The 22,487-nt window shown below is 37.3% G+C and overlaps 1 protein-coding gene across 2 annotated transcripts in view; it reads left to right on the top strand.

The window, feature by feature from the left end:
• ORC3 (origin recognition complex subunit 3) overlaps positions 1-22,487 on the top strand; it is a 36,627-nt gene that overhangs the window by 720 nt on the left and 13,420 nt on the right. For both annotated transcript variants that reach the window (XM_072855425.1, XM_072855426.1), the window contains exons 2-13: positions 2,061-2,115; positions 4,012-4,109; positions 8,226-8,370; positions 9,646-9,750; positions 10,524-10,678; positions 11,529-11,665; positions 13,762-13,921; positions 14,736-14,849; positions 16,792-16,925; positions 17,403-17,466; positions 20,756-20,872; positions 21,780-21,859. In XM_072855425.1, coding sequence (XP_072711526.1) covers positions 2,061-2,115; positions 4,012-4,109; positions 8,226-8,370; positions 9,646-9,750; positions 10,524-10,678; positions 11,529-11,665; positions 13,762-13,921; positions 14,736-14,849; positions 16,792-16,925; positions 17,403-17,466; positions 20,756-20,872; positions 21,780-21,859 — 1,364 coding nt within the window. The remainder of the gene's footprint in view (positions 1-2,060; positions 2,116-4,011; positions 4,110-8,225; positions 8,371-9,645; positions 9,751-10,523; positions 10,679-11,528; positions 11,666-13,761; positions 13,922-14,735; positions 14,850-16,791; positions 16,926-17,402; positions 17,467-20,755; positions 20,873-21,779; positions 21,860-22,487) is intronic.

Genomic DNA, 22,487 nt, shown 5'->3' on the forward strand with positions numbered 1-22,487 from the left:
TAGGTTTTGTCACTGCCAGCTAAAGTCTGTTGGCATCGCTTGCTGCCACTTTGAAACGTTCATTGTGTCTTACCCCAAAACTAATTTAATGGAGAAATAAAAATAAAAGTGCTGTCACTCACACATGATGTTAAATATGTGTTATCACCTTGGTATTTCTGAGCTGAAAGCTTCTATCTGGCCCGTAGTCAGGGTTGGCAGTAGGGGCAGTGCATTCATCGGAGTCTTAATATGTAGCGAGACTTAAAATGTTGTATTGGAACATTTAACTTATTTCCTGTCTTGCTTGATCATATAGTGAACAATAGCAGTGGTTCACAGCAGGAAGGGATGCGTTTTATCATCAGAAGACTTCTCCCTTGTAGTTTTTCACTGAATTGCCATGTGCAGCTGGATCCTTCAGTGTGGAAGTTGCTGTGCAGGTTATAATTTTTAGGAGTAAAGGGAAGAACTTCCAAACAAAGTTAAAACTTAATCCAAAAACAAGTGGATTTCCCTTTCAAAAATGGCTGCTGCCTTTAAGTAGTTAGGTAGTGAGAGGTCTGTGTCCCCCCTTGCCTCCCGTGTCTTATATGTAACGCTTCTTTGCCATTTTATATTCTGGTCCTTGCTATGTTCAGTGGTGTAGGGAAACTCAATGCTTGTAAAGCATTAAGTAGTATTTGTGTTTCATTTGACTTAAGCATACATCGTTTCTTTTTTATATGTATGATTTATAGTTATTTTGGCTGATTACAGTGGTGCTTTTGTGAATTACTGTTCTGACATATTGCATGTACTGCAGCATAAATAAGGCTGTAGCATAGCTTTTTGTAGTGGAATTGTTCCAGAGTGATGAGGATTTGTAGAATAACCGCAACTTTTGTCCAGCTGGTTTTAGCTGGTTGCTAATATATGTAGTAAAACGGAAAGTATCTGAAGGCATCTACAATTCATAAGGCTGTTTTTCAGAGGAAGCCGATATTGTTATCGGTGTTTTACTGCAGTTTCTTATTTGTATCAGAAGGGAAATAACACGTCCAAAGTCACCCAACAGACTAGTGCCTGTGATCAAAATTGAACATACCTCTGGAGTTTTATTTTCACTAGATCATTCTTACACTGGTGGCTGAACTATCCTAGGTTGAGTTCAGTAATCTTTGCTTATATAAGCATCTCCATTGAGAAATACAGGATTGAATCAGTCTGTTTATCTATCTTGAACACTTGTGTGTTTCCTTCCCCCTTGCTGTAGCACAAGAACCTCACAGTGAGAGCTGGGGAGCGCATATGATTTCTGATATATAGGAAATATAACTCTTCAAAAGAGGTACGTTTTTATTTGAGAGGACGAGGGAATAGATTTCAGATTTTCTAGAGGAAAAAGAAAAAACATCTTCCAGAATTCAAAGCTTAATACTTGTGTGTTATTCCTTCCTCCTGTGTGATGAAACTGGTCTAACTGGGAGATGACTTCTGTCTGGAGAACTTCTTTGGAACCAGGGTTTTTATTTATCTGAACTTTTTCCAAACCATTTGTCATTCTGCTTGTAACCATCTTTACTTTTTCCAGTTGGGATACACTTGCCCTCTGTAGCTAGGGCGTGTCATTGGCTTTTGTAAGTCACTTAATATTCATTGCATTATTCTGGGTCACCTTTTCTATGCATCCCGGCCTCTTGCTTTTTTTTTCCTTTTGTTTTGTTTTGAACTGAAACTGTACTGAGAAAACTCCATTGATGTGTCCTCAGGGAATCATTTCCTCTTAATTATAAACCTGTTGGAGGTTATGAGACATTTAAAAAATCTGTTGCTGTTCTAGTTGATGGCTGAATTGAAGAACATAATGGAAAGGTGAAAACGTTCCTCCCAAATATGCTGGGATACTGCTTCTGCTAGTTTTCCAGCTTGAAACAGGAATATAAAGGGACGACACGCAAATTTATATCCTTGAGATGCTGGCAGTTCAGTTCAAATTGTTGGTTTAATGGAGCACTGAAATTAAAGGAGAATAAAGTGGCCTCAGGAGCCAGTCAGATTGATGCTCATGTTGAAGCTTATATTTTTTTGCTATTTTCTAGGGCTGCTTTGTTTTTAAACCAAGTCCCAAGAAGAGAAGGGTATCTCAGAAAACAGGTTAGTGCATTTTGATATACGTTGCTATGCTTGGGTTAATCCTGGAAGGTTAACCACATGCGACTTAATTCTGTCATAGCTGCGTGATGATTTCTGTTGCTCCTTGAAGTCAGTATTGCTGAAAACTCATGTCTTCAGAGGAACCCCAGCAACTTATTGGCTAGTGTAAATGTTTTTTTTTCATCTCCAGCAATCAAGATCGTATAGCTATCTTTGTCTTTGCAAATATTTTTTACAGGAGAACACCTTTCCCTGCTACCATAAATTGTTTACTGGCTGACAAACTGTTGTGGTTTAACCCGGCAGGCAGCTAAACACCACACAGCTGTTCACTCACTTCCTCCACCCAGTGGGATGGGGGAGAGAATTGGAGGGGTGAAAAAGTAAAATTTGTGGGTTGAGATAAAGACAATTTAATAGGCAGAAAAGGAAGGGAAAATAATAATAATGATAAAAGAATATACAAAATAAGTGATGCACAATGTAATTGCTCATCACCTGCTGACTGACGCCCATCCCATCCCTGAGCAGTGATCACTGCTCATTGGCCAACTCCCCCCAGTTTATATACTGAGCATGACATCATATGGTATGGAATAGCCCTGTGGCCAGTTTGGGTCAGCTGTCCTGGAGGATGAGGGATGCCTCTTGTTTGTCATTTACAGAGCTGTTTTGGGTGTTTTTAATGCTTTGGGAGATTGAATGAGCTCATCAACTGGTTCTTTTCTAGAGATCAGACCACCACTGCTGCTCCATTGAGTGGCCACCAAATGGACATTAATGGCTAGCAAATTTTTTATATACATATGTTTAAAAAAAATCAATCGTTATGTTTAATGTCGCCTTGTAGCAACAGTTAACAGGCTGTTTACTTAACTTTCAGTCTTTGTGTTTTTCCAGGTGGTTAGTGAAGCATTGAAGCTACACCAGGCCTGCTAAATGTATGCTGGAAGTAGAAGGGTAGTTCCAAGCCTGTGCTTTTTTTTTTTTCCTTTTAAAGGAAATGTAGACTGTGTGAATGTTGGAGGAAAAACAATGAGAAAAATCTCACTCAGTTATACTAGTTTCTATTCAGTCTCACATTTTACTCCCAGCTCTGTCTTTCCTTCTTCGTTGGAAGCTGGTGGAGAGTTTCTGTGCTCACATCTGTGAGGCAGTGCAGCACCTGGGAAGCCAGATGTATTCAGAAAATGTGCCAAGACACTGTTTTTACCAAAAAGGATCTGATTCTCCTTTTCTTTTTCATAAAGAGCATGTATAGAAGTGAGGGACAATTTAGAGGTGAGCCAGAAATGTAGGCCTGGTTTGGGCTTAGAAGTTTTGCTGGCATAGTTGTGTTGGTTTAAATGTATTTAAAAAAAATAAATAAATCTGCATTTCATGTAACCTGACAGTCCTTTCCCAGGATACCTTATTATTTTCAGGAAATTGGTGTTAGCTGCATCTTCCCTGGGGAACAGAAAGGATTTTCATGTATCTATTCTTGCAAGCCTTTATGGTTCATATCTGACTGTAATAGTAAAGGAGGATTGAATATTTAATAGGTGAAAGACCCACAAAACTTTCTGAAGCAAGGGAAAGATTTTTTTTAAAATTTTATATTAATAATAAAGGCTGTTTGCTCTGATTTAGCCTTTAGCTCATCTGGGACTTGAGATGGAAGCCAGTTCTTTACCTTTTGCCTGCATACTTGGGTAATAGATTCTGCTTGTTCCCTTGCTTATTCTACCAGCTACCAGCAGTTAGTTAATTGGTTAAGAGAAAAGTTATCTCCCTCAGATAGATACGTCTATTAAGACATTGTTGTTTCAGTTGGATGCTTTGTTTTCTTCTCAACAAAATATGTTTTGTTTTAATAATCTTATTTGTGCTTGCCTTTGCTTTCTGTCTTTCTAGTTAATGATTTCAGAGAAAGAAACAATGATTCAGGGGATGCTGAGTTGCGGTTTGTTACTTGTCAGTTTTTATGGAATAAGATCAAATCGGAAACAGAGGTGAGTCTTGCACCTAATACTAAAGCAGTGTGTTGCATTTATAACAGTGCTGCTTGGTTCTTTGTTTCTGGAGACCTTCTCTTTTACATGCTTAAAAGGACAATTAGTTAAAGCAATAAAAGGGCCAGAAATACTGAGACTGAAATCCCTGTCTAGAATATAAAATAGTAAGAATAAATTAATCAATTACACATTACTTCTAACTGCACAGCTATATGCTTTTGATGCTTCAAGCTGCTGCTTCTAAGCTTCTCTTCTTACTAATTGTCCTTTTTATTAATTCCTGGCATACTGCTGTTTTCTACCTTCAATTCAGTTACGTGCTTGCCAGCCCTCTGAGGATTTTAGGCTGCTCTTGACCTCAGTGTTACAGAGTTCATAGCAGCTCAGGATTCACAGTGGATTTATACAACTGCATGGATGTCAAATACTGAATGACACAGCTGCAAGCAGAGTCTATTGAATTAGTACAGACAGTGTCAATGAGGTTGTCCGGTGGGGATCGGAGTTAATTTCATACTGAACTGTGGCCTCCTAATTGTTGTGTGTTACATGGCATGCTGTTGTGTCCCTACAGCCAGCTGGCTTGTATTATAGTATGAATAATGGCTTTCGTACAGCAGGGATTTCCTCCTCTATTCAGTGTCAAGGATTCTGGGCAAGTATTCCATATTCCTCTGCCTGCTGTTGGGCTCTAGACATTATGAGAAACTTTTTTTCCAAAGTTTGTTTTGGGATGCACAGTAGAAGGCAGCTGGATGTAGCTTACGATCTGGACCCTTGGGCTAAACTCATAAATTCCTCTAATTCTGTTCCTACTATTCCATGATCCAGATCACTTTGACTAGTTGGCACCCTTTTCAAACTGTAAGTGGCCAGGCTGGGCAAAGCAGTGCAGTACATCATGATGCTGATTATAGAGAACACACAGAAGTTTGTGGAGGTATATTTGGTATCTTCCTGCCAACTGCTTCAGCTTGATGGGTTAGCTACCAGCATTGGCAGTAATGTTGGCAGCTGCACCAGAAACTGCCTTGTCAGCTTCACAGTGGACTACAGGGAAGATGACATTCTGTAGCTACTTCTGGAAGACCTTTTCTTGGATCTTCTTTCTTTGGCACAGTGTTGTCCAGGCTGTTGAGTCAACGCTTCTACATCACCAACAGTGGCTGCAGGATTTTGAGGCTGAAGAAGTCTTGGAGGTTTTTCGTTAGTTTGTTGTTTTGTTTTTTTTTTTCCCTAGTGCTCTGCAAGAATTTCTCCCAGAGCAGCAGTCACAGCCCATCATAGTGAAAGCCTCCCTTAACCACTAAGAAGCACAGAGCCATTGCCATCTCCAAAATACTCATTCTTTCCTGTTCTGAATCTCCTGCCCTTGTTTTCTTTGAGGCTGCTAGGAGTTTGCCTAATACTTTCTTCTGTTCTTCCTCCTCCTGATGGAAGACAGTTCATGCTACGTTGACAAATTGATATGGGCCTTGCCTTAGAGTTTGATTTGCCCCAGGGCAGATTACATGCAGTTACTTTTGCTGCTATACATAGAATTTTCTTTATCCAGCTTCTGGGGTAGCTCTGATATTTTTTCTACTGAGTTTTGAATTATGATCCTTTTATCCCACTGTTGGCAAACTTGGAGGTGATAATCGTTCTTACATATAAAATTGTGTTCTTACATATAAAGTTGGAAGGGACCTTAGAAAGTCTCTGGTCCGAACTTCTGCTCAAAGCAGCATCATCTGTGAGGTCAGACCAGGTAGCTGTGGGCTTTATCCAGTCAGGATTTTATTTCTTATATATTTTCAAACCCTGCTGTAGTAAACCTGATCCATAACAGAATACCTGGGAAGTGTGTGGCTTGCTGGTTTGGACTTTTATTCTAGGGCTTCTGGTAGTGTGCTAAGGGAGCCTAGCAGGATATTCTCCAAAATTTTTGCTAGAGTACTGCTACCTGACGATTTGTTGGCAGGCCATGTGCTTGTTGCTGGTGTTTTCCCAGTTCTCTGGTATCTACTTGAGGTGTTGAGTGAAGAGGATTTGACCTCCAAGTACTTTGTTGCGGAGCACTCTTGGCCTTTGTATGTCCATCATAACCTGTGCTGTGATTGTGGCAGCACCATCTGTCATCCAGTGATGACATCCTTTCAGGCTTCTCACACCATGAAAAGCTGGCAAAAGTACTGCAGGAACTGTCCTTCATTTTTGGAAGGTGAATTTTGGACTTTTTTGTTTCAGTATTGCAAGGTATCCCAGTTTTGACCCCTGCTGTCAGCAGTGGCCTTGCAAATGTTCTTATTATGGTACACCTCATCAAGGACTTTCAGAAATATTCCCTTCCTGTAAGGTGAGGAATTCCAGTTGCACTACCAGGATCCTGGTTAGAAACAAAAAGCCTAAGTGCAGGGCTGTAATATGGTAATTTTAGCTCTAATGTGCAGATAATGGTTTTCAGACCACACAACAGATAATCATCACCAAACCTAGTAGCAGGGACTGAACTTCCAGTTCATATGACTTTTCCAGAGTAAGCAGTGTCATGCAAGTAAATGAGTTGGTCACTTGATATGCAGAGCAGCCTAGTGTACTTTCTGGAACACTACTAAAATAGTGCCAGTAACAAGGTTGTTTTGACAAGAAAAGACTGATGGATTTTAAGAAAGCTAAGTAAATGTGTAGTGCTATGGCAGACTGAATTCCATCTTCACAAGTGTGCACTGGAAGAAATAATATATACTGTAACCATGCACAGTAAGGATTTATGTTCTTGTTAGGGCAGCTTAGCGAAAACATGTACAATAATAATCAGAAGAAACTCAAGGTCTGATGGATTCTGAAGCAGAAGCTCAGAGGATTGTTATGGGACGTACAGGAGCTGTTACAATGCTGTTATAAAGCTGATGGCGTAAACTCTTCTTTTTAAAATGCCATATTGCAGTTTCTTTGGAGTTGCCATAGAATTTATCAGGTGGGAGCTCAGAGGTGCACAATCAACATCAGAAAGGCCAGAATAATATTTTTTAATAAGTAGAGGGTGAAAAGAGTAAGATTACTTTGTGTACAGTTTTATCAGTTGTTTGGGAGAGCAAGAGGAACTCTTCTGTATAATGGAAATGGAGCTCAGGTTTTTGAGCAGGCATCATGTGCAATCTCCTGGAGATGTGACCTTAACTCCTTTGATAGCTGCCTCATCAATGCTGCTAGAGACGGCCTTTGCCACTTCATTTAAAATCAAGTTCACTGCTGTGTGTGTCACTTCTTGTTGCTAATAAATCTTGATGATGATTTTATTGGGGGCAGGGGTTTAATCTTGTTTCTAACAGGTATCTTCTAGAGTATATTTTGATATTCTGAACTTCAGAGTACAGGGGGTTTTTTGTCTATTCTAGCAGAAGGCATATCTTGTATTAGAGACAGATTTTTCAAAGGCACATACAGAATAAAAGAAATACGAAATGCTGCCACTATATATCTACCTTTAAAAGTTTTCTCTCCCCCTGCTTTCTCTCACCTTTCCATATATTCCTGCATATACATGTTCTTGTATAAAAAGCATCCTGAAGGGCAGAAGACAGTATAGCAAATGTGGCAGTTGTGTGGTTTAGTATTTTTTCCTATAAAACATACTTAATGCTTTCCTTTTATTATTTTTTTTTTTTCATCCTGAATTAGATTTGTAGGAGCTGAATGTTTGCTCTCATATAGATTTCTCAGAAAAATGTTAACAGGTGTTTTGTAAGCCAAGAGGAAATGATAGGAATTTTCATGAACATTCTTCCAGAAACTAATTATACTGTTTTATTCCTCCTGTGTCGCTTACACTTTGTCCATATGGGTTTTTCCTTCTTCTCTAAAGCCTGTGGTGTGACAACATAGTTAAGCTCATTTGCTTTCCAAGTCATTGTTGAGGCATTTGACCGGCAATTCCAAGATGGGGAAATGTCTGTGTTTGCCACACAGTGAATAAATTAGCATATTTATAGTTCACAGGGAAATTTAGTGTTACTTAAAATTTTACTCTGGAGTTTTAAGGGTTAAAAATTATGCGGGGAAGGGGGAGGAAAAGGAGGATATTCTGGTGTTTCCACATTTTATAAATAATATTTCTCTGTTTGTTTACAGCAAATACAGGAAGACTTGAATAAGCAGTTATTTGATAACTTAGGAAGTTTTTTGAGGCAGTCTCATTCTGAGTTCCAAGAGAAGACAACAAAATGGACTTGTCGGATGAAGTCCAGGGAAATCCCTACTGCAGCTCTTGTCTTAGGTAATTTTTTAAAGATATATTTTATGTGCATCTGCTTAAAACTGACACAGAGATCAAAGAAAAATATATTGCTGACTTCCAGCAATTACTGTGAGCAGTATCAGCTTCAGAAATGTTAAGAGAAGAGATTGGGTTGGGAGAGGGAAGCAGGATAAGACCTCCTTCCCCTTTGTCTGTATGCATAATAGTGCAGTAAGGTAACACCTTCCCTAAAGGTCTGTCTTAGGCAGCTGGTAGTGATTTGGGTTTTTTTTCCCGATGCACTGGAGATGCTTTGATTCTGTCCCTGTTTCTGCCACCAACATGCTTGGTGGTTTCTATGACTAACCATGGAATTACACAGCTTCTGTATTTCTGATGTTCTTGCAGTGCATCTTTACGTGTAGGACAGCAGTGTCACTATCTTGGAAAAGGAGCAGAGGGTGAAGAAAATAGCTGAAGATCTTATTACTGAAGTTAGTGAAGTTCTGAGTTGAAGTCTTTCTCCCTCCCCCCTCCCCCCCCCCCCCCCAGGTTGTAACTGTAATCCTAAACCTGGTTCAAGGCAACCTGATTGCATTTTCAGTGGATCATTTTAGGGAACCTAAAATCAGGCCTGTGCTTCAAATTTACCATGTGAGTACTAACAAAGCCTAGAAGGTAGTCTACTTCTGTAGGTAGTAGAAAGTGAGAAGTTCCTGCTCTGAATATTTCTGTGGAAGAAGCTGTGAATTGCCTTCTGGAGGGGCTTGTTCTTTTTTTTGGTTGTCTAAGGATGTTAACAAAGGCAGTAAATATTGAGTAGTTCATAGTAAATTCAGACTGTAGTTCATACTAACTCATAGTAATTGTCCTTACATAAGCCATATGAGGATCCAAGTCTCAGGTGTATGCACTGCTCTTCCTCCAGAGAAGGTGAATTTCATCTTCTTGTCTGCAGGCCTTAGATGACTGTGGATGGCTTCTGAGGGTATGAGGAGCAGTGAAGTTAGAAAACTAATTCTACTCCTTGCAGGTGTGCACCCTTGAGAAATCTTTCTTCAAAAAAAACCAAAACCCAAACTATATGAGGGGTCTTTGTAGTGATTCCCTGTTCCTTTTAATCAGCTAGTATTAACATGTATGTCTAATCTTGTGCTAGTTTTTCATCTTTCCTCATAGATGATGTGATGCTTTTCATTCCTTCCTTGAATATTTGAGGTGTCCTCTAGCTTTTGTCTGCTGTTCAGTTTATTATTCAATCATTGTGGTCACAAACCACAGGAAAAATGCCCTTAAAAATTGTCTGTCTTCTAGGTGTAAATGTTACAGATCATGACTTGACTTTTAGAAGTCTTTCTGAAGTCCTTCAGAATAACATTACTCCTTATATAGCCTTGCTGGAAGCCAAAGATTGCCCAGGTAAATACTGCAATAGCTTTGCTTCTTCATCTGAATAAGCTGTCAATTAACTAGAAATTTTAGCTTTTGCCCCCAAATGTAAGAATAATGGGATGGAGGGATCTTGAAGACTTACTAAAGATTTGCCCAATCCCATGTTAACATAGCAGTAATGCCTGCTGTATTTTAAGAGGTATCCAGTTCTGTTTAAAATAATGAAGATTGAAATACTACTTAGTTGTAGCATAAGAGCATGCTGCTTAGTGTATTACATGTTGATGTTGTAGGCTGGCTTTCCTCTTGTTTAATTAGACAGTGTATGTATGCATTCCACTTTTTAAATGCTTACAGTCACATTATTACAGTGAGGGAACGGGTAGAATAAAATTTTGTCCCACTCTCCTTAATCCTTTTTTATTTTTTAAGTAAAAAGGTTAAAATCACTTATGGCAGCATCCCCAGATCTATGGATCTGCTGCCTTATTTATTTTTAGGTCATTCTAATAGCATGTGGCTGGAGTTCAGGAAAGGAGCAGGGCCAACATCTTAACCTGAATTGGTGCTATCTAGGCAAATTAATAGGATAATTTTTATTGCATTAACAAAATGCATATCATGAATACTTTCAAGCTTTCTGGAGCATGAGATGTGCGTTCTGGAGAGAGAAGGAGAATAATTAGAAAAATGAAAAATAGTAAGTGATAACTTGGGGTAATTTTTTAGACTATGAGTTGGAGAAGTGTTACCGAATAACCAAATGTCTTTACTTGTGTGTCTAAAAATATGTTGTGAAGGCATAAAAAATCTGATGCAGAAGCTGATGGGGCAGTTGATGAACTGCTATATAGATGTGGAGTCACTGGAAGACGAGGACTATGTGCAGGTTTCCCAGAATAGAATACGTTGTTCAATGACTTCTCTTATCAACTGGTATAAGAGTGTAACAAAGGTATGATTTTTTTTTTTAATCACCAGTTTATAAAAATGCCTGACCTTTAGATGCTTTTAAAAAATAAATTGAATAATTCAAATTTCTACGCCGTAGCGAAAAAATGCCAAAGGTTATCTTTTCATTTAATACTAAAAATAACTGAGATTGAGGGGATTGGAATATAAATTGGTAATGTATATAACAAACATGGAATTAGTTTATGATGAGGTATCGATGTCAGAATTCTGAAAAACAAGCAAAAAGTACTATTTTATCATATGTTTAATTGGGAACTAGAAGCTTAAAATGCAGTATCAACTTCATGCCAGATGCTTTTCTCCCAGGAGTGCTGAGATGTTTTGTTTATTAAAACAAAACTTTAAGAAAGAACAGCCATCCAGGGGAAAGGCACCATATTAGTGCTAATGTGTGTGCCATTATGTCATCTGCAACCCACGCGACATTGACAAGCAGTGAGAAAATAACTTTCAAAATATTTTTGTATCTTTGTCTTTAATAAAGCTAATGAAGTTTTAAATTTTATTTCTGTCATGAATAAAAGTCAGAACTGATTTTATGATGACTTCATCAGAGCAGTATGTTAAATAAGTTTAATGAGTACATGCTCTTTTTATTAATGGGTAAAGATATAGGAAATGGGCAATGTCCAGGTACACAACTCAAATCATGTCCCTCGATCCCAACAGAATTTCACCAGTTCTGTGCCACAGAGCTATTCATGTCTTAGAATGTGGGTTTTTAAAACTTGTTTATTTGTTGTACTTCCTGCTGTACCAAACAGAAGGAAGATTCAATCTTTTTATTTTCCTGTCTTCTGTTTATTAATGCATAACAAATGGCTTTAAAGAAAACAGATTCTGAAACTCCGAGCAAAAAAAGAACTTCCTCTTCTAGACACTTGCAATCTCCTCCAGTTGTAGTTATATTCAAAGACATGGAAAGTTTCAGTACAAAAGTACTTCAAGACTTCATAGTCATCAGCAGGTAATGTGACCTGAAGTTTAGTTCTTCCATTCCTTTACCCATTTTCTATTTGCAGCTGTTTTGAAGTGTAACAGTGAGGCCAGTGGAGAGTTGGAATCAGATATTGATGCTGCTTCCTTGCAGCAGTGATTGAGCAAAAACCTATTTGCTAGGTTTTGGAGATGAATTATCCTAAAGCTAACTTGGGACTCCGAACCAGAGTGCTTAAGGGCTGGGTTGAGATATTGGGTGGCTGATTTAATTCTTTACATAAGAGGATTTATTGGTACTAGTTGTTATAGAATTTGTGATTCTGAAACTAATTTTTTAAGATGCCTAGATCTTTCTTCAGTAGACTTTTAAAATTGTTTTCAGAGTATATTTTTTGTATGACTACTGATGTAATGCTGCTTAAAGGTCACTAGCTTACTAATAGTATATAAAGAGAATTTCTAAATGTTGGCCAGGATCTGTAATGAGTAGCTGAGTGCTCGTGTGCTTCTGTCCTTCCTTAACCTGTCTTCCTTAATATCATCTCATGCATTCTAATCAAAAACCCATGCTGTTCTCCAAAAAGAGCATCTTACACTTAGTCCCCAGGTTGAAACTACAGTTCCAGCAGAAATGGGGCTGCAGTTGTACAATTAGTTCAGCTGCAGCGTGCACACCTGACATTACCTCTGAACAAGGCTAGGCAATTTCATTTGCTGAGACACCCACGATAAAAATATTTTTCTACTTCAGATCTGGCAGATGGGTTCTCTGAGGAACACTTCAAGAAGTAAAATCAGAAATGTATAACTATTTGGAAATAATTAGGGTGTAAGGCAGGGGAAGATGAGGTTTTAATTGTTTTTCAAGTGTTGTGTTTTGTTTTGCTTTTTGTGGCAAGGATAAATAGTTAATTATGAGCATGTGGAATGTAGATGAAGTGCAGTTCAGGTCTGTCAGTCTACTATTTGCAAATACACTTTTTTCATAGACTGTCTCTTCAGAAAAAAGGTTTAGAGGATTCAAATGATCTTATAACTAAAGATTGTCTTGATTAAAGTAAAGTAGAAGATGGGTAAACTAGAAGCTCGGCAGAGTTGCATAACACTGAAAAATATTTTTGGGTTAATTGTAGAGATTGGGTTTATTGTCTTATTTTCAGTCTTAAACATGTTTAATAATAAGGGTGAAGTGGGTAAATGTGAGAGGTTCTTCTGATTTGTTAATCACAAGATTCATTTTCTCTCCAATATTTTAGGTTATCAGCAGTGGACAGTAATGTATGAAGTTTATTGTTTTTATGTTTAAGTTTCTAGCAATGACTTTTGAGGAGTTAGAGAAATAATTGTGGGATAACAATTAAAACACAAAGGTTAAAAAGCTGCTGCGGTGAAAACAGAGGAAAGGAATAAATTGTCAATTTTAATCTAGAAGACATTTAAGATAGAAGAATTTGTATCTCCTTGAAACGAACAGAAAGTGGAAAATAATGATGAAATAATACTGAAAACACTGTATTTTGTATAATTTGTATTCTGCTCACCAGGAATACAGCATTCAGTCCTGGTTATCAGTTCTCAAAGCGTATACTAAAAAACTATCTGAAGAGGAAGACTAAATCTGGAGAAGTTGGAATTCTGTTTTTTTAAGTATAATGGGAGCATAGAACGTTAGAGATGTTTCATATTTATTTTAAATTCATTAAATGGTGTAAAATTTGTAAATTTTCTTGAGACTGTTAGCTGCTTAATGTCTTTTCTTATTTTTTCTTTATTTCTTTGGGGAAAAAACGTCATATTATAAGATTCAGTTCTCTGAATATAACTTTTTGGGAAGATAGGGCCAGTACAATACTGTAACTGAAAAGATGCTTTTTATGCCACTTCCTGAAATTTGAATCCTAAAACATAATTTAATTTGCTTTTCTACTTTAGTGCTTTAAATAGCTTGCTTTCATTTTCATGTTACTCCACATCAAAACTCTTTTGGTTTATTGACAACGAATCTTTTAATTTACCCCTTTCTGCATCTAAGCTCAGTGCTGTAGTAGGAACATAATGCATTTGTTTCATGATTTTCTATAATGTAACTATTATGTTTTTTTTCTCCCTTCCCCCATGATCTAGTCAGCATATCCGTGAATTACCTCTAGTACTGATTTTTGGAATCGCTACGTCTCCAATGATTATCCACAGCTTACTTCCTCACTCTGTTTCCTCTCTGCTGTGCATAGAGCTTTTCCAGTCCCTTTCTTCTAAGGAGCATCTGTCTACTATAATTGACAAGGTAATTCCCTTTCTAAATAGGAGGAGTGTGTGTGTATTCAAGCACAGTGTACACGTGTGACCTTTAAAAGTAGTAGGTTTGTCTGAAGCTTTTGAAATGCAATCTGTTCCTGAGATCTGTGGATTTCTGGTATTTCTACTCATAGCTGCAGAGTAGCTTAATACTGAGAGCTTCCTTGTCGCATTGAGACACACACACATCTGCTTTCATGTGCATTGACATCTGTGCATACGTACTTGGGCAATTACACTTTGACATTCTCAGCTCTTCATTAAAGTAGTGCTTTGATTTGAGTTTTACTTTGTTCCAGAAAAAAGATAGTTTTAAACATAGAAAAACTCAGTTCAGCCTGAATTTTGCTGCCTGTCAAAAATTAGCAGAGTTATCCAAATGGTCAAGCCATATAAATGCTGTGCTTGTGCGATTCTGGGTACACCACTTTGTGCAGGATTTCCAAAATCACTGCTACACATGCTGAAAGTAGTTGGTATCCCTGGTTGTTACAGCAATCTCTGTTCTGTTGTTTGTAATTTTAAAAATAAATACAAAAATAGTGTTAAGCAAAACTAACTTCCAACGTTGCATATTAGTGAAAGGTACTTACAAAAATGTGGTGAAATAATAAACTGAAAATCAATCTTTGCATGGATATTTTAGTAGAAATTGTTTTTAGAAGTTGGCAGTGTATTTAGGGTCTCGTTTAGTTGAATGCTAACATATACTGAGAGTTGTATCAAATTGTATATATATTTTGCTCAGTTGAATTCAGGAAAGAATTTCTGCTATGGCTACTTTTCCTTTTTGTCTCCCTCAGCTGCTTCTGACAGCCCAGTTTCCCTTTAAACTGGGTGAGAAAGTTCTGCAGGTTCTCATCAACATATTCTTGTACCATGATTTTTCTGTCCAGAATTTTATCAAAGGATTTCAGGTAGGCAATGGTAACAAGAACTCAAATTATGGTTGTGTAGTCTAACAGTCTAATATTGGTGTCTCGCACACTGGGTAAATGACCTCACACTTGTGGGATAACAGTTGTGAAAAGAAAGGGTACTTACTAGGTACTGAAAGATTTCTTAGGTCCTAATCTTGCTGTCACTGAATTGGATGAAAAAATGTCCCTTGGAAACAGTTTGGATCTGTGAACAGGTGGGTGTTTTAAGGTTAAAACCTTAACTGCTAAGGTTTTATGGGAAAACTTGTAGGACAGGTATGAAGAAGCATGTAAAAGAAGCTTACTCTGCCACAAAAAACTGTATTTAAAGGTCACATTTAAAAGGGTAACCTGCCTTAGTGGGTAGAAAGACCTTGATCTTGCTATAGATTAACTTGTAGCTTCTAGCACCCCTGGCAGAACTCTCCAGCTCTGATCCTCTGTACCAGGTCCTTGTACTCTTGTTTGTTGTGGTGCGAGTAGGCTACAGCAGTGTCTCTTCCCAGCTTGAACTCTTCTGGCACAGTTTCTGGATGCGCACTTCTTACCTATTTCCCTGTAAGGAAATCTTTCCCCTGTAGGGAAATAGGAGCTGTAGGGTCACTTACTTTGTGCCTCTGAGTAGGTGGTGCTTGTGCTCCAGGCAGCTGTGCAGCAATGCACAAGTTACGTTTACCCCCTCAGGAGACAAAGTGGAAGACTTCAAGGTTTCAAAAAATAGTCTATGCAGAGCATGATAATTGTATTTTTATTGGCTTATATAGATCTTCATATCTAGATGTATTTCTGTGTCTGAGTCTCCTTGTAGCTTTTGTGGACTGCGGACAAGAGTTCTCCAAAGAATTTGTAGTCCCTGTAATCTGTTTTAATGCAGGATTGTGAAATTGTTTCTTTCTTGCCTGGTTCCATAAGTGTGAACCTGTTAGTAAAACATGCCCTTTTAGTGTCATACTCCTTTAGAGTGTCTCAGATTCTTTGATATCTAAGATTCAGTGATTACACATGGCCAGGAGAAATATCCTGGCTGTAGTACCTCTTCATGCAGACCTGTGCAGGCTTTCATAGGTTTCAACGCCTCTCATTTGAGAAAGTCAGCAGGATTTAATGATTCCCCATTGGCCTGATATGAAAATACAAGTCTTAACCCTGGCAGCATATGGCTGTGTCCTTACGCGTTAAAAGTATTCAAGGATGAAGCAATTTCAGATCAGATTTCCTAAGTGAGATACAAGGGATCATCATCATCTCATGATGTCTAGGAGTGATGTTAACTTTTCTGACAGGAAGCGTCTGTCCTCTTTGACAGTTTTTATGTTTTAAAAGTTTTTTGTGAGGTAGTCTGGGTTTTTGTTTTGTTTTTAAGAATAGATGTGATGAGTATGTGCTACTATTTTGCAAGGCCCTGATGCTACAAACATTTAGTGCAGCTGAAATCAGTGTTAAAGCATGTTTGTACATATGCATCGTAAGAGCTTAGCAGTGTATTTTTGTATATATGAAACAGAAATTCATATTAGGACATGTGATAAGTTTGCTTGTGTACAGTGACTGCTTTTCATATCTTTAAATATACTCTGTTATTTGTGAACATGGGAGCTAAATATGTAACCTAAAGAATGCAGTATTTCACATAAGTGAATAGAAAATATTTGACAAGCTATAGTTATCATTTTGTAAGAGGGGGGAAAGATGAGGTACTGAAAATGAATACCACATACAGCAAAAAAGGTAATTATGTGACTGTATTTAAAACTGAATAATCAGTGTCCTGTAGTGACTTATGGAATATTTATGAACTGTAATGAATTATTTTTTTTAAAGGAATACCATTATTACCATTGTAGTATATGCACTATAGTAATAAGAAAGCATTAAAAGTTAGATATAACAGGGAGGATTAATTTTTATTAACATCACTGGTTCTTGCTTTGTTTTTCAGCTCTGTATTGTGGAGCACTTCTATTCCCAGCCTCTTAGTGTACTGTGTTGCCAACTGGTAGACCTTAAGAAGAGAGTAAATTCTTTATCACATGATCAGTGTGAAAACATTCGAAGACTGCCCTCTTTTAGAAGGTAAGAGGGGAGATAAATTTTTGGTCAATCTTGTATTTAGTCAGCTTTAAAAAAGATAAAAGGAATCTGTAAGTGTAGCTCTGTGAAAACTGTAGATCACTTGTGTGTATGTTTCTATAGCAAAGGTAAATTGATCAAAAGGAGGACAGTCAGGAAGCCTTAATCTTCTGGTCTAGAGAGTTCAGCTTCTGTGATGTGTAATCACTTGAACTTTTTTTTTTCCTCTTGTTCTTAATACAGAAACAAGCTATTACGATAAATAATCATAAATAACTTTTGAACTTGTTAAGCTGACTTGGAGCATAATCTCTAGGGTTTTGGAGTGGCCTTTCAACTTGCTGGATTTGACAGTCCCTCTTTGAATCTTTCCAAAGAAATCCTTATAGCAGCATAAACTTTTTGAACTTTTTAAACTCTATAATCTTTAATCATATTTTACATTATAATTTTTATGTTCTTGTTTTTTCTTGCCATCAGGTATGTGGAAAGTCAAGTATCAGAGAAACAGATTGCACTGCTGACAGCAGACAGCTTCTTAAAGGTAAAATTTTAAAAATCTCTTCGGAGAGCAGAAATAACTTTCCCAATATATTAGTTTGTGGATCATAATAAAATACAAGACTAAGATGTATGGTTCTGTATAACATCTTTCATACAGTACATACTGTGCTTCATGTCCAGTAATTAGGATCAGCAGGTCAAAATTCCAAATCTCTAGCATTGCCAGGTGTACCTTTATACAAAGCTGCACAACTTTTCTTACACCAACTTTTACCTATGTGTAGAAATATAACTGCTTAAAAAGAAGATTACAAGGTTTATTTATGGTGTGGTCTTTTAATGCTTACTCAGACTGACTTTCTTGGAAAGTCAGTGAAGTGTTCGCAGAATGAGTAACTAATCTTGGAGGTTATTTCATAAGCTCTTAAGCCTCCATACCCTCTGTGTAGTTTCTGATTGAACTCAGTAGGGCAGTCTGGGTCCTGAGGCACACATTCACACTAGATGTCGTACAGGATTAAAACTTTGTTACATGTTTATCTGAAGTTTTGTCAAGTGATTAAAGTCAGGCTACTACTATTGTGAGCTCTTTAGGAATTCACCAACAAAGATCTGTTGGTTATTTTCACCAGCTGAACCACACCCAGTAGAAGCATTGCTCAGGGTGAAGGGTTTCTCCGGACTCTTAATCTCAAGTATAGCTAACCTGTCAGGCAGATGGTACTACTAGAGATAAAGCAATTAATTTATCCTAGCAGAGCTTCCTGGTCTGTAAGGACTTTTCAAGTGTGAAGAGCAATGGTAATGGCTGGAAGAGAGGTTGGTAGCTGGCAAGTTTGCAAGTGCAGTGCAATTACAGTAGTCAAAGTGAGACATGATTTATACATGATTTTACGATCCATAGTCTTCAGTGGCAAAAATAGCTTAAGCTACTGCTGTTCCCTTGCTGTTTATATGCACCTCAGCAGATGTGCCAGCACAACTGCTTGTGTGGCTGTGCAATGAATGTAATCAGAGAAACAATCGACTTAAAGTAACCTGACCAAAAAGACAAGACATGGGAATTTTTTTTGCTGGGTTTTTTCTGCAGAATGATTTCCCCAACACAGTTCACTCTGCAGGTGCATAAATGCTTCTGTTGAAACAACAGGAGGAGGGAAGGAGTGGGAGTGAGCAGCGGAAACTCTATTTCTTTGTTTAAAGTTTAAAGACCATGTAATGGGCTGCTACTTTGAAAATTGAATGCTCATCAACTTAAACTTTATATGTTTTAAACTTTATATGTTTAACAATATACCCCTTATTTCACAAGCCTCACCCTGTAAGTTTGGGAAGGAAGCTGGAATTCTTGTGCTTATGTGCATATGATGCTTCTGACAAATTTTAATTGAAGACACTTGTTTTAGTCTCTACAATAGGGGTAGGGCTATTACTGCATTGCCAAGCTGGCAGTGTAGTCTGCTTGGGGAGAAAAGGCCCTACTTACTGCATTAATTAGATGCTGTTTATTCTGTATGTTGTACTAATCTACCGTATCATTCCCAACTTTGGAAACGCTTTCAAAGTCACTGTGGTACTACTTCATATAAATTTACTGTTCATGTTCAGGACCAGGTAAACTTGCTGTTCAAGCTTAGCACCTAAACCTGCAATACCCTTTGTCAGCTGCAATTTATATTCCATGTTGTTACCACTTTTTTTAATAACTATGGGAAGAGTTCCACCTATTTAGAATAATCAGTTTTAAAAGCAATTTTACATCCTAATTACTTACAACTCTGAAAGTTTTCATGGCAAATTTAATTTGTAAATGTGGCGATCTATATTTATGGAAATAACACTGCATAGTCTTCTAATAATGTTTTCAAATTCTTCTAAAACAGAATATGCCTTTTCACTCCGTTATTTGGCAAAATACATAGTACTATTGCATTGTGATTTATATATATTAACTACATCTGTCTTGAGCTGGGAAAGAAGATGAGGGAAATATAGATGCTATAATACTCTGGGTTTGGGGAAATAAGATTGATGTAGCAGCATTAAAGAGAACTTTTTTCTTCTCTCAGCTTTTTTTGTGATGGGCATAATTTTTTTCCTTTTTTTTTTTTTAACGATCCTGCTTAGAATTAAATACAAACTTGTGAGTGTCTACCCTAAAGTCTTGGAAGTCATTTAAACAATTATTATGTCAGTGGCCCTTAAATTTTAATAGATAAAAAGTCTATGGGGAGAAATGTCTTTAATGTTTTTAATCATTTTGAACTTTTTCAACATCAGAAAGCTCTCTGCAGCACTAAGTGTCTTTGTTACTTTCCGTCTTTGCAGTATGATACTTAATCTTTCCATATGTCAGTACTTCCTTATATTGCTGGCAGATAAGGTTTTGCCTTTTTTTTTTACTTTTAATCTTTGATGCTCTTTGTTTCAGTTTAACTTTAGAGAACTTCAGTGGCTTGTTTTATTTTTCTCTTTCCATTTGGAATAGTTTGCTCAGAGTTGAGGAAAATGGCAATAAAATATGTAGATAATCCTTTGTTTTTTTCCTCTTTATCTTTGACTGAAGACAGGTGAGAGAAGATCTTCTGATTCACAAACTTAAATGTAATGAGCCCAAAGTACTTTAATACAGCTACCAAAAATTTTGAGTGTGGTTTTCTGCAAGTGTTACATATGCTTCCATGGGAGGCTAGAGATAGTGAGATGTCATCCAGTAAATTCAGTAGCAGCAGTTAATAATTTCTTTTTCCTAATACATGATTATTTTTTTCTTTCTGCAGTTCTCAGTCTATGAATAAACAGAAGTCAAATTAAGAGCACATAGGAGCAGCAACTGCATATTTCTTTCTTTTCTGGGAACTGGTCTTTTTATGTATACCTAACTAGTAAAAACAGCAGCCACCCACAATACAAGAAATACATTTTTAAATGCATTTGTAATACAAAAATGCAAATAATAAGAATTTGAGTAAAAGTAGCTATATAATTTCTCATTGCCTATTAAAGGTATAGTGTATAGTCTCATTTTTACGAGATGACATACCAAATCTAAAGGCTAAATATAGTTGAAAATAGTAAAATAATAATGCTAATCAATAACAATTCTCCAGTGAGATGGAGGAAGAAAGTAAAGTTAACAATATGCAATGTGGTTGCAGTGAACTGTTGAAACACAGCTTTTTTGCAGAGTGGTCTTTATTTAACACTGGTGATTTAAATCATAGCACACCACAATGTCAAAACTTCAGAGTCATTTTATGACTCTTCATGAGAGTTTTAAATAAATGGATGTCAGAATGACTTTTAAAACAATTATTCTGTCACTGTAGGAAACAATCCAGAAGCTGCTGGAGGACTTGCATGTTTACCATGAAAATTATGTTCCAGTTCTGAGATGTCTTCATGTTTTCACATCTTCTCTTCCAAAGTATCCTTTGGGCAAGCAGGTGACATACTGTTATTCCATCTTAGTGAAACATGGGGGGGGGGTGTTTCAAAGTATGACATCTGAATAAGTATTTATTCTTTCTCTTTGTTTGCTATTCTGCTGCTTTGCCCCCTACTTCTTAAAATGGAGACAGATGCTTTCTTGCTATGGGCAGAGGGCAACAGCATGTGGTTTCTTTAGTGGGGTGGATGATACCTTGTCAGTCAACAGGAAGGAATTTCCAGGAGGAGGCAGACGCACAGATCAGCAAAAGAATCCGCACATTGACTTTCCCACATCTGTGATTATCTGTATGCATTGCAGACAATGTATAGTCTTCTACCACCTATTAGCTCACTAGTCAAATTCAGATGAAGAGACTGAGTTTTAGCAACCTTCTATACAGAATAAAAATGATAGTAAGGGAACAGTGATAATTGCTCTTAATTAGCCACACTGCTCTAATGTCATTAAATCCACCTTCTCATGCTAAGCAATTTCTTCTTCCACTAGAAGAGCAATATATTCTGTGCATGTGCACTACTTGTCTGTTGGTTCTCAATGTATTGCACACTTATTAAAATCTGGCCCTAACTATAAAATCAGCATGAACTGTCCCAGTATTTGAGAATAAAAAGATGTTTTAGCTGGGGCATTTGATTGGACTTCCTCTGTGTTCTCTGCAGTTATCTTCATGTGAATGTTAGTTGTTTGAAATGGGGTGCAGAGCAACACATAGACTCCAGCAACACTAGGAGCTTAGTTCTGTAAGATACTAAATGCTCTCATTTCTTTTGCAATCATTCTGCATCTCTGGGAAACAAGCTCCAAAGGAATTACATATTACTTTGAAAAGCTTGTTGTAAGAGTTCCGCATTGCTTTGTTTGTAAAACACTTTATCCTTTCTTCACTTTCTGCATAACAGATCAGGGAGCTGCACTGTGCATGTTTGGAAAACCGAGTGTGGGAGACAAAGGAGTATGAGTCATGTCTTCAGCTAGCAAGGTGATTTTTTTTTTCTTTTCTTTTCCCATTTTGTTTTAATACCACTGTACACATAGAGAATATCAGTCATCTCTTATTCTGGAACTTAAAGCTGAGGATATTACTTGTTCACAGCTAGTTATAGAATTGTTTGCAAGTATAATTGACTGCTGTTTTCATTTTGTCTTTCTACTGTTTTCCATGAAACTCAACCAGGTTCTAATATCTCTTATGCCCTGAGTAATTATGCTGAAACCACTGAAATTACTGTGTGTGAATGAGGACATCAGTCGGGCTTTGTCTTTTAAAGTATGACTGTGTTAGATATTATCAGCCAAATTATTAGTTTTAGTTGGCCTAAATTTGAATCTGTTGTGAAAATTTGAATCTGTTCCAAATGAGTAGCGGAGGCCTTTCTTATTTTTTTGTTTTACTGCTTCCCCCCTACCTGCTTTGTCTAACAGTTTGTACAGGGACTGAGTTAATTTTTTGTGTTATTGTGAGTTTAGGACTTTAGGAGAGCCTACACTTGTGTTGTCTGTCAGCGTTTAAAGTGGAAAAGTAATCTAAGCCAATTTTCTTAATAGAAAACCCTTCAATTGCAATGTTGCAGCTACAGACTTTTAAATGTGCTTTATCATGGCAAGTG

The sequence above is a fragment of the Ciconia boyciana genome, chromosome 3 (genome assembly GCF_034638445.1).
Source record: "Ciconia boyciana chromosome 3, ASM3463844v1, whole genome shotgun sequence".
Classification (NCBI taxonomy): domain Eukaryota; kingdom Metazoa; phylum Chordata; class Aves; order Ciconiiformes; family Ciconiidae; genus Ciconia; species Ciconia boyciana.